This window comes from Macaca thibetana, chromosome 9 (assembly GCF_024542745.1).
Source record: "Macaca thibetana thibetana isolate TM-01 chromosome 9, ASM2454274v1, whole genome shotgun sequence".
Lineage (NCBI taxonomy): Eukaryota > Metazoa > Chordata > Mammalia > Primates > Cercopithecidae > Macaca > Macaca thibetana.
Genome location: NC_065586.1, coordinates 122,152,414 through 122,164,700, shown reverse-complemented (window position 1 = coordinate 122,164,700; position 12,287 = coordinate 122,152,414). Strand labels below are relative to the sequence as shown.

Genomic DNA, 12,287 nt, shown 5'->3' with positions numbered 1-12,287 from the left:
CAATTTGACAGCAGCTAGCATCATCCTTAGACAGACTGCTTACACGTACCACATATAACAGAAACATCAAATAGGATAAAAATGCCTCAGCACCTTTGATTTCTACAAAAGTCATGAAATCAGCAAGCTCAACATCTTGACCGGACCTAACACTTCTAGACTCACTTTCTTTTCCTGTGTCCCTAAAGTTACATTCACGGGCACCCCGTGTGACTATGCTTCATTCGAGGACTCACAAATCTAAGAGGAAGGAAGCAATGTAGCAAGGAAGCAGAGATCCTCATAAAATTGAAAATAGGATTGTAGTGCCATTTCTGTATTTTTCAAAATATAGCAAATCATTAATTTCAGTAACTGAAAGTCATTCCTTTATAGCTAACTGGCCTAAAACAGCCTTGGTTTGGAAATAATATTAATAGCATGAATAAAAAGATTTTTTTTCTTACTACAAATGTAAACTGTTTATCAAGGTCTCTTAAGAGACATTCTGTTTATAATCATGGATGCATGAAAGAATGTAAAACAATCTGGCAACTAAAAACCAAGATATTCAATGACACAAAAGAATCAGAAGAATATTTTTTAATGATAAATTTCTTGAATTTTGTGCCAGAGCGTGCTAACTTCAGCCCCCATGTTCTTAGACTGACTACATTCTCTTCACCTTTGTGTTATTTTTGAGAACCGATTTCCTGAAACATATTTGTAAAGATTCCTACAACAGGAAACTCTAAAATCTAAACAAAGTAATTTATTAGGAATTTCATCTTGGTTCCTTGACATGCCATTGTTTTCTTAGACCGAAGGCTTGTTGTAAACACTGTCAACACACCTGTAAGATCTTGCATGAGCACACTTTTATCCAGGAGCCTCACACAGACTGTCTGTATCGGTGTGCTCTCTGAAATGCAGTATCATTTGTTTTAGCCCATTTTCTGTTGATTCTAACAGAATACTTGAAACTGGGTAATTTATAAAGAAAGGGAATTTATTTCTTACAGTTACAGAGGCCGAGAAGTTCAAGGTAGAGGGGCACACCTGATAGGGCTTCTTGTGGGTGAGGACTCTCTGAAGAGTCCCAAGGCAGTGCGGGGCATCACATGGCAAGGGAGCTGAACAAACTAGCTCAGGTTCCTCTTCTTGTTATGAAGCCACTGGTCCCACTTTCATGATAACCCATGAATGCATTAACCCATTAGTCCATTAATCCATGAATGGATTAATACATTATGAGGGCAGAGTCCTCATGACCCAAACCCTTTTTTTTTTTTTTTTTTTTTTTTTTTTGAGACAGAGTCTCACTCTGTTGCCCAGGCTGGAGTGCAGTGGCACGATCTCAGCTCACTGCAAGCTCCACCTCCCGGGTTCACGCCATTCTCTTGCCTCAGCTTTCCGAGTAGCTGGATCTACAGGCGCCCACCACCACGCCTGGCTAATTTTTTGTATTTTTAGTAGAGACGGGGTTTCACCGTGTTAGCCAGGATGGTCTTGATCTCCTGACCTCGTGATCCCCCCGCCTCGGCCTCCCAAAGTGCTGGGATTACAGGCGTGAGCCACTGGGCCTGGCCTGACTCAATCACTTCTTAAAGGCCCCACGTCCAATACTGCCATACTGGGATTAAGCTTCAGCATGCGTTTTGGAGGGAACAAACATTCAAACCATAGCAGCACTGTTTCTTGGAAAACATCTTATCTCTTTCCTAAGTAGCACAAAGCAAGATTCAAACAAGGTACTTTCCTTACACTGTGGTATACAGGCCTTTTCAGAAATGTTGTATATAGGCACTGTTTCTGTAGATCATATACACTAATTAATTTCAGTTTGTAAAAGTTAAGTAACTATGTTTTTTAGTTAATTTCTAGTATCTGTTTGAGCCAAGCCATCCAGGCACTCCACTAAGTTAGGGGTGGCCAAGTAGTGCTTGCTGAATGGAGAAACCACCTTCCACATCCAAGCAAAAGGTTAATGAACCGCCAGTCATAAGAGTCAGAGAATCGAGACATCTCCCATTTCCAAAGTCTGCCTAGCAACACAAAGGGCCAGCAAGAATAAGATATAACTGGATTATAATCTTAAATGAATGGCTCTTCAAACAGATGACTCAGTGTGTTCAGATTTATTATGAAATATTGTGAAATTTTCCAACTATCCTTCCCGACTAAGCACACAGGAAGAGGCAGGCTCAATGACAAGCTCTTAGAGCTCATTTAAAATGTCACAAAGCGTGCTTGCACCTGTCACCTTTATATCAGCATCATCTCAATCAAGGGTAAAATGATACTTCTGTTGTCCATGAAGGAATGAGCTTTTCCTGTGATGCAGGATGACTTTTTGCTTCATTCAATGGAAGAGTTTTATGGGGCAATTGTAGGAAGCAGAATGGAGACCCTACCTTGAAGATGTCATATAAAAACATGAAGAATCACACATGTATACGTGTGGCATACAGACATTCCTCAGCAGAAAGGACCCCAAACTGGCTTAATTGAAATGTCAAATTATATCTTTTTTAAGTTTAAACTAAATGATAGCATTTTACCTTGGTCCCTTATAAGGAATTACATTAAGTCAAATGTTAATGAAAGGTGTATTTCTGTGGGGAGGGAGGCCTGGGAAATAAGGCCAAGGAGACATGAATTATACACCTGTGCTTTTGTGTTTTCTTTGAGGACCATTCAGACAGTCCCCTTGGTGCAGCCGTGACCCTTGCACATGAGCTGGGCCACAATTTCGGGATGAATCATGATACACTGGAGAGGGGCTGTAGCTGTCAAATGGCGGCTGAGAAAGGAGGCTGCATCATGAACCCTTCCACCGGGCAAGTACCCATCGCTTCCATCTGCTTTGAGAGTGTGCATAGCTTGAAGTGTGTCTTGGGAACCAGATGAGTCCCTGGTTTTCTGGTCAGAGCACCCAGGGAAGCTTCCAAAAAGTAATTCCTTCCCAAGTAGCAAGAGTGGCCTGTGCTACTCCAGAGAGCCATGGGCAGCCAGATGGCAATGCTACATGGTGCAAGGGCTGACCTCTTCCTTGAGGAATGGTGGGGATGGATGCTGTCTGTGTTTAGAAATCGTTAATTATCTTCCTGTCCCAGCAAGTGTTTTTTATTTGAGCCTACGGCTCCAGCTGCCAGGCAGTCCCAGGAGCCAGCCATCTGAAAGCCTGGGCAGAGTGGAGATGGGCCACATGTAAACTCACTGGGCAGAGTTGAGATGGGCCACATGTCTTTAGAGGGTGCTGGGTAGAAGGTGTTTCTTTCCCCGGGGTTGGCCCTAGGGTGTCTCTGAAGTCACTAGCTTGGGAGTTTGTGGTGTCTCTGCCTCTGACATTATATCACCTTACCAGATCTTAGAGGTGTAAATGACATGATTTATCTGCTTTGGTAAATTATGATGCTCTTCCTTATTTAATGCTTTCCTGACTCTCCAGACTTGGCTCAACCAGAAAAGAGCGAGACGGTTCTGTTATTTGGAGTGATCAAATGAAGTGGAAACAGATGCACCTTGGATTAGAGATTAGATGATTAGATTGATTAGAGATTCAGATGTGTTCTTATATCTCTAAAGAGCCTATCCCAAACTAGAACTCTGTGCTAATTTAAGAAGATTCTCATTAGTAAGGGGAAGCATGTGCTGGATACAATGCTATCTTCTTTCTTATACCTTGAAACCTTATAAACACTGACTTTCATGGAACGTTCCAACCCAAGCTTGCTCTCTGGGTTTCCTGAAAGGAGACACTGGGATGAGAGATAAGTGCTGTGAGCAGCCCTATGACTCATCTCTGTGAAGACTTGCCGGCCAGGGGACAAGCATGGTGTGAGGGGATACCTGCTAATGCAGTTTAAAAGACCCAGTAGAGGGAGGAATTTTTAAAGAATGTGTCTGTGCTTTTTCAAGCAATAGCCTTGTGGGCCTCCTGGGAAATCGTTTGTAGGGCATTGAGTTGCCCTTGAAACAAGGACTGGATAGAACCACACAGCTCATCCGGGTATTGTCATTTCATGCGAGCCATCAGGAGGCATCTTCTCACAGCAAGTGACTGATTCTTCATGCTCATCGCCCCCATTTGCACAGAGCCTTCAGGGGCATCTTTCTGCTTGTGGTTCCCTCTTAAGCATAATTCAAGGGAGTCACCAAGTCTTTGTGGAGGAAGTGGCTCTGTGAGTGTGTAATGACAGAAACCAAGGATCTGTACACAAAGTGAAAGTACCAACCAATAGGAACTGAAATATTGCAAAACTCAAGATACTAACAAATGTGTCTCTCCAAAAGGGAGGCCACCCTAAAAAGTAATATGTTCCTAAGTCACTAAAGGTGTCTGAGCAGAGGCACAATAATTGTTTGCTGGACATTTGGGGCAAGGATTTCCTTTTTAGGGTATATAAGGTTGGGCCAAGGACCTGTAGATGCCTTCTGTTTCCAACCATTCACAAGCCCTGATCGCGATGCTGGGCCACACACTGGGTGACTTTCAGAGAGTGAGTTTGGCAGGAGACTGACATGCAATTGAGTGGCCTTCGTGTTTTCTCGCTCTTGATGAACTCATAGCAGTAGAAAATGTACTCTGTGTCTAATTTCCCGATCATCAAATGGGCACAAATACATTAGCCTATGGGCCTCCAGAAATGGTTTCCCATGACTAAGAAGATCATATTGTTAATACTGTTAATGTTTTTTAATTATTGATAAACCAATGGAAGACAGGAAAATCTAGATCAAGAACACTGGACTTGAAGAGATCTGGTTGTCCCAATTCTCACACCATTTAAAAAAATAATGTAGGCAGATTAGTAACCCCCTGGCTCTTACATTCCTCAGCAGTAAGATGAGTGAGTTGGTCTTCATCCATCCGACCATCCATCCATCCCCCCATCCACCCTTCCTTCCTCCTTTCTTTCCATCTGTCTCTCCACCCACTTGTTCACATATTAAACAAATATTTTTGACCCCTGTGCTTGTGGGGAGGAATGCATAGATGAGGAAGACTCTACAGCTCTAAAAATTATGTAATTCTGAAGGCACAATAGCGAGGTATATTTTCTGGCACTCTATATGGTTTTATCTAAATCCTTTCCAATTGGGAAGTCTTCATGGCAGTGCTGAAGAATGCAAGTCAGATTGCCCCGGAGATATTCGAACACTATAGGTAGAAATGGTATTGTTAAGAGCTCAGCAAATCATTTAAAAGCCTTTTTTTCCCCCTTACCAGGGGTTTGCTAATAGCCTTTATTTGATTTATACCATATTAGCAATTTCTGAGTTTTCTCTTTTGCTGAGCTTGTGCTTTTGTGTAAATCTTTTCTATTTGCTTCTCATTTATGATCCTACATTCCTGTCCAGAGAGTGGTGTTTTTAATTTTCTCAGATGGAAAGCAACTTCCTAAGCAAGTAGGTGAATTAATCACAAAAGCCCACAGTGAGGGGGAGGTCGAGCGGCCCAGTCAACCCTCAGTCATCCATCACCCGTGGTGGAGATTTCCCGGCTGCTCCGGTATTATCTCAAAGTGGTGGTTCTCTTACTTCATAGTGTCTCCGAGAGAGTGGGAGAATGGACTCAATGAGATCACATGTCTGTAAATTGTAAATCATTCCACAAAGGTGGTATATTATTACTTAGCTTACATGGATGTTGGAATTATCAAAAAGTTAAAGGCTTTTTTCAGAATTCCTACTCATCATTGCTGGAAAGACTCCCAGTGCCCTTAGCAGTCACTCAGCAGCATGTCCACAGTTTCTGTGTGATGGCTCATTTTAAACTGGCCCACATCCAAACACCAGCCTGCCTCTGTCTTCCTCCTCCCACCACTGATGGAGGCTTGGGGATGTCAGTTAAATTCAGTCTCAGCTCCAAAGGTGATTCAGAGACGAATCAGTAACTGCTTTAATGATATTAACATCTCAGAATCAAAAAGAACCAAGTATTGTAAAGGTGAAAAGTATATCCCCTCATATACCTTGTTTATTCTTTATCAAAACATTCCAAAATCCTAACTCTGACAACATTAACCAACTGCTATCACTGACAAATGGGACTTGAGGCCTGTAAATACGAGGATAGAGTCCTATTTCAACTTGAGTCTTACGTGACTTCAGTTGCACATTGCAGGGATGGTTGGAGGAGGTTCCTTATGGATTGTATCATTAATTACTGCAAGGCTTTAAGTGTGTGTGAGAGTGTGTGTTTTATGTCTCTGAACATTTAAGACCTGTCTTGGAAGTGACTCTTTGGCAAAAGCAGTATCTGGGGATTCATGTGGGAGTTTAACTCAGTTGAGTTTATCCATTAATGAGCTCGGAGTCCTTGGTCTTAGGGAGGTGGGGGTTACGTATGCTGCATTTATAGGAGTAAGAAAATTGTGAATGATTTGAACACTCATAGCAAAGAATATTTACCATAATAGTAAATGTCACTTCCTAGAGTAGGAAAAAAGGCAATATTAACATTCAAAAAATTACTCTTACAGATTCCTTTTTTTTTTTCTGTAGAAAGTTTTCTGTTAAATGAGAGTTGGAAGAATAGGGCCATCTCATCAGGTGGGGCAGGTGAATCTGCAAGTCATATTCACTGAGTACCTGCCACTGTTCCACACTGACAGGTGTTAGGGACACAGCTGTGAACAGGACAAGCATGTTTCTTGCCCTCATGTAACTGGTGTTCTAGTGGTGAAAACAGTTGAAAAATAGAAAATTTAAAACTTGCAGTTTGGGCCAGGTGCAGTGGTTCACACCTGTAATCTCAGCACTTTGGGAGGCCGAGGCAGGAGGATTGCTTGAGGCCAGGAGTTCAAGGCCGGCCTGGGCAACATAGCAAGACCCTGTCTCTATTTTAAAAATAAAAAAATAAAAGTAATAAATTGCAGGTTGGAAGGAGTACTGTGAAGAAAGCAAAGGAAGAGGACAAAGAGAGGAAACATGGGCTGGGGGAGCCCACTTTAAGTGGGGGTTTGGGGGAGGCCAAAAGGAAGACAGGGATGGAGAGCAAAGCATGGAAGGAAAGGAGCTCAGGTGCAGGGGACCATGGGCCCGTGGGCACTGTGGGGACACCTGGCTGCCAGGAGCCTTGGGGCTGTGGGGGGCTGGAGGGAAGTTATGCTGGGTAGAAATGGAGGAACCAGAGCCAGCAAAGCCCAGTTGGCCAGAGCAGGAACGTGGATTCTTATCTGCAGAGCAGCAGGACATCATTGAAGCTTTTCAGGCAAGACAGGAATATGATCTGATTTATCTTTTAAAGTTTCTTCATTTTTAAGGAGACCATGCAGCCTCTGAGATATTGTAGTTTGCCAAGTTAAGGGGTTTTCTGTCTGTACAAAGAAGAGGGAGGCTTCCTGTGGAAGAACAAAGTAATACTAGTATATGAATTCTACTAGTATATGAGTTTAATTTCGGGTAATTCATAGGCATTTGGAAACGATGAAAAGGAAGGGTCCTTCACTAGCACACTAGGTCCTCATCACGCCACGCTCCACACTCCCCTCTCCAGCCCTGTACACTTGATGTAAAATCTTTCTTTTGGTTTGAGATTTCTTTTTCCTTTTCCTATAGTGAGCATCCTTTAAGGATTCTATGTCAGAGAGCCACCAAAGAGCACATTCACATTTTCTTTGTGTGTATCTGAAAAGAATTGTTGCCACAGTTGCCACACGGATGCTGAAATCAACAGTTTGGGCCTGTCTGGGTTTTGCTAGGTCTATACTGGTAAATGGCTTCAACTGACGAGCGTGTCCCCAGCTGCCAGCTAGGAGTAGGGGGAGGGGAGCAGCGTGTTTGTGTGGTGCATTTAGGATAATGTAGGATGAGAAAATAAGCAAGTGAGGGTTACCCCTGCTCTCCTGGGGTGCAAATCATTCACATTAAGCTGAGGTCAGACCTTCTGCAGTCTACACCCAAATCAAATAACCACATTGAAGGAGAATGCGTTGCCATCCTACTTCCCCACAAGCATGTATAATTGGCCCATTCGATTCTGTTTAATTCCATTCAGGACACATTCGTGGCACACCTGCCTGGACATGGAACACAAACAGATGTGGCCCCAGGTCTAGGTGGCCTCTACCCAGGTCAGCTTTCTCTTTTATTTCTTTTTTCTTTTTCTTTTCTTTTTTTTCTTTTTTCTTTTTTTTTTTTTTTTTTTTTTTTTTTTTTTTTTGAGATGGAGTCTTTCCCTGTCACCCAGGCTGGAGTGTGCAGTGACACAATCTCAGCTTACTGCAACCTCTGCCTCCCAGGTTCAAGCAATCCTCCCACCTCAGCCTCCTGAGTAGCTGGGATTACAGGCACACACCACCATGCCCAGCTAATTTTTTTTTGTTTGTATTTTTAATAGAGATGGTGTTTCATCATGTTGGCCAGGCTGCTCTTGAACTCCTGACCTCAAGTGATCCGCCTGCCTCGGCCTCCCATAGTGCTAGGAATACAGGTGTGAGCGACCGTGCCCAGCCTCAGCTTTCTCTAATGACAGCAGAGAAGACAGCAGCCCCTGACTCAGGACAAGCTTGCTACAGGAAATGAGGTCAACAGACAAGCAGCTGGCCACCAGTCAGAGCAAAGCCACTCATTTACTCAACTAGTATTTACTGTGCACCCTCTATAAGCCAGATCCTGGGGAGCAGATTCGGAGGGGGCACAGAAACACGAGCAGGATCCTTGACTTCAGGGACCTCGCTGCAGGGCACCTCATCAGATCTGCTTACACAATCCTGGGTATCAAGCATCTTCTAGAAGTTAGTTCAGTGTGGGCCTCTAAAAGACAAAGAGAAAAATCTATAACCATAATACCATTTCACATCTTTTAAAAAGCGACCAATAATTTATTGCAAAGAGGGAGCAAAGGTTGGAAGAGGCAACGGGCAGAGAAGATATTCTGGAATAGAGTCCAGTCTAAACCGATCTCAGAAGAATTAAATGCAGGCTGGGCAGACCACTCCCTGAAAATTCCTACCTCATACTGTGGGAAAACTGGATTTCTCTTGGAAGAGATTTCTGCCTGAAAAGGTGTTTTAAGAGGGTAAAATGAACTGCAGTTTTCGGTGAAAAAAAAATCCTCCAAGGGCTTTGGAAGTGGTAGGAATTGATAGAAATTCAATGTAGCGGGAAAGTCCACACTCTTTGTAGAACTTGCTTTCCTGAAAATCAGTGTACAATGCATATCATTAGAATTCTCCCTCAAACTTTAGGTGCTGTTGGAGATTATGAAATACATTTGTCATGCTGGAATTTTACCAAGATGGAATTATTTTCCCATCTCAACTCTTCATTTGAGAGTGATAATTTTTTTTTTCTTGATGAAAAGTTTAAGAAAATCTTCATTTCCTTCCTCAAAGTGTTAGGTGAAAAAATGGAAATCTTTATCCAGAGAGAGAGAAAAAAAGAGGAACAGCTACAGAATGAGGAACTCTGGTAAGATGAAAACACTACTCGGTAGAATCAATTTAATTACTCGGCCGGAGTAATGGAGCCAGCTGTACCCCGACATTATGACCGGGAAAAATGAACTGGCAGGAGGGATTCTTGAAAATAGTTCAAGAAGGACGCAACAATATAGACCCTGTTCTTGTTTCTTCTCCATGTAAATAGATATTGCTCACTGGAAAATGAAGGAATTTGTCTGCAATTAATGCCGTTAGAATATGAAAAGCTGCATCCCCAGGTAGAATTGTCCTCCCTGTTAAGCTATACACAAAATAGAGGTCAAGCTTGGGAGGTTGATTCTGCGTGGCCACTGATCCTCAAATATCCAATTTAGGGAAATGAACGCAGACAAACTGACGTTGACCCTGGAGGATTGCATTCCTGATGTCCTCTTTCATCGATGAACTTTTTAAACTTAATTTTATTGTTTTGAGACTGAGTCTCGCTCTGTCACCTAGGCTGGAATACAGTGGCACGATCTTGGCTCACTGCAACTTCCGCCTCCCCAGTTCAAGCAATTCTCCTGCCTCAGCCTCCCGAGTAGCTGGGACTACAGATTAACACTACCACACCCAGCTAATTTTTGTATTTTAGTAGAGACAGGGTTTCACCATGTTGGCCAGGCTGGTCTGGAACTCCTGACCTCAAGTGATCTGTGAGCCTTGGCCTCCCAAAGTGCTGGGATACAGGCGTGAGCCACGCACCTGGCCCATGGATGAACTTGGTGAGATGGGCATGACTATACCTATTTTATTTTATTTTATATATATATCTAAAATATGTATATATATGTGTATGTGTGTGTGTGTGTATGTGTGTGTGTGTGTGTATATATATTTTTTTTTTTTTTTTTTTTTTTTTTTGAGACAGAGTCTCACCCTGGCTGGAGTGCACTGGGGCCATCTCGGCTCACTGCAACCTCTGCCTCCCGGGTTCAAATGATTCTTGTTCCTCAGCCTCCTGATTCTTTGTATTTTTAGTGGAGATGGGGTTTTACCATGTTGGCCAGGCTGGTCTCAAACTCCTGGCCTCAAGTGATCCACCTGCCTCAGCCTCCCAAAGTGCTGGGATTACAGGCGTGAGCCACCGCACCTGGCCAACTATGCCCATATTACTGGAGCTCAGGATATTAAATGAACTGCTTGCATTTTTCCAGACCGACCTAAGTAGAAGCCCCAGGACATAAAGTCAAGCGGCCTCCTAGTGTGTTTGACACATGGAAGTGGCCGTGAACACATTTGGGCTTTATGTGAGAACTAAAGCTGCCTCAGTACAGAGCAATGTCCCTGTGCAACCTCTGGGAGGTGGGAGGTAGCCCCATTTTTAAGCCATTTAATTCTGCAAACCTCCTTCAATTTATGTTCCAACAGCAGAGAATGCTTTCCTGTCACTGGCTCGTTAACCCAGCATTTTATTTGTTGTAGAGCATGTGTGAAAACATTTCAGCTGAAATCCTGCCAATCCTGCAATCCCCCTCCCACACACTTATCCCCATGGCTTCCTCCTCTCCCCAGGCACAGAGGCCACAGTGTGGGGTAAAGGGTAATTTCTGGACTTCTCTACAACAGACAATATCCAAAAGGACTCATTTTCAGCTCCACAAGGTCAGGAATTTGTGTTTTGTTTATTGCTGAACTCCCGGCACCTAGAACAGTGCCTGACACATAGTAGAACTCAATAAATACTTCTTGACTGAAAGGATCCATGAGTGGGTGGGTGGGTAGGTGGATGATAGATGGATGGTTGAGAGGAAGGAAGGAAGGAAGGAAGGATAGATAAATAGATGATAGGTAATTGGGTCAGTAAATGAATGGATAATGGGTGGGTGGAATGATGGATGGATGGATGGACAGACGGATGGACAGAAGGATGGATGGAAAGAAGGAAGGATGGGTAGATGCATAAATCAATGATAGGTAGATGGATAGGTGGACGAATGGATAATGGGTAGGTGGAAATGGATGGATAATGGAGAGAGAGATGGTACAATGGACAGATGGACAGACGTTGGCTGGGTGGATGGATGGAGAGAGAGAGGGTGAGTACAGCACAATTAGATAAGTGCAGAGTGAGGTTTTCTCTTCTCCATCTGTGTAATGGCAAAATCTCTGGGGAGAACGCACTGAGGCCGCTGTCTTTTGTACTAAATCTAGCAATTGCAGCAGCAGCATTTTCATTTTTTGTTTATTCCACATCATTCTACAATGAATTTACAATAGTTTGCAATAATACACACAATAAATAGAAGAAAATAAAAACAAAATAGAGCAGAGAAAACCCAGATAAATAGGAGGCGGAGTCCACTGCTTTTCTGTACATAATCCGTGGAGACCTGGGTGAGGGGAACAATTTCAAACAGTAGAGTCTTTCCAGCAAGGACTTCCCCTGAAAGCCTTTGCTTAATTTAGCTAAAGTGGGAGGAGAGAGATCAAAAATGTCAAATCTAAAAGCAGTTGTGAGCATAAGACTTCGTAGAACCACTCTCCGGTTTACAAAGATCTTTGGCATCTCCTTTCATTGTCACAGCCCTAAAAATAAAGAACAAATACAATCATCTCCGTTTTACAGGTGAGCAAACTGAGGCTCAGGAAGGCCAGAGGGCCCACAGGTGGTCAGGGTCATTCTGGATCTCAGCCTGCAGCCTCAGGCTCCTGGTCCATTCTTTGGCCTTTCACTCTCAGGCATAGGGATGGGGAGGGTTGAGAGGGACAGCTCTTTCTCATTCTTGAGTTCCACGTTGCTCTGGTGGTAACTATGGTGTCAGTTGCTCAGTGGGGCAAGAACTGGGCACATGTAGACTTCAGCCCTGGTGGCAGGCTTGGAGATATCTACCATGACTGCTTTTTCTATCATATTTGATTAGAAGCCTCCGTGTT

The 12,287-nt window shown here is 43.3% G+C and overlaps 1 protein-coding gene across 1 annotated transcript in view; it reads left to right on the top strand.

Annotated features, from left to right (window-relative positions):
* ADAM12 (ADAM metallopeptidase domain 12) overlaps positions 1-12,287 on the top strand; it is a 377,462-nt gene that overhangs the window by 292,083 nt on the left and 73,092 nt on the right. The window contains exon 11 of the mRNA XM_050803714.1: positions 2,671-2,819. Within this exon, the coding sequence (XP_050659671.1) occupies positions 2,671-2,819 (149 nt within the window). The remainder of the gene's footprint in view (positions 1-2,670; positions 2,820-12,287) is intronic.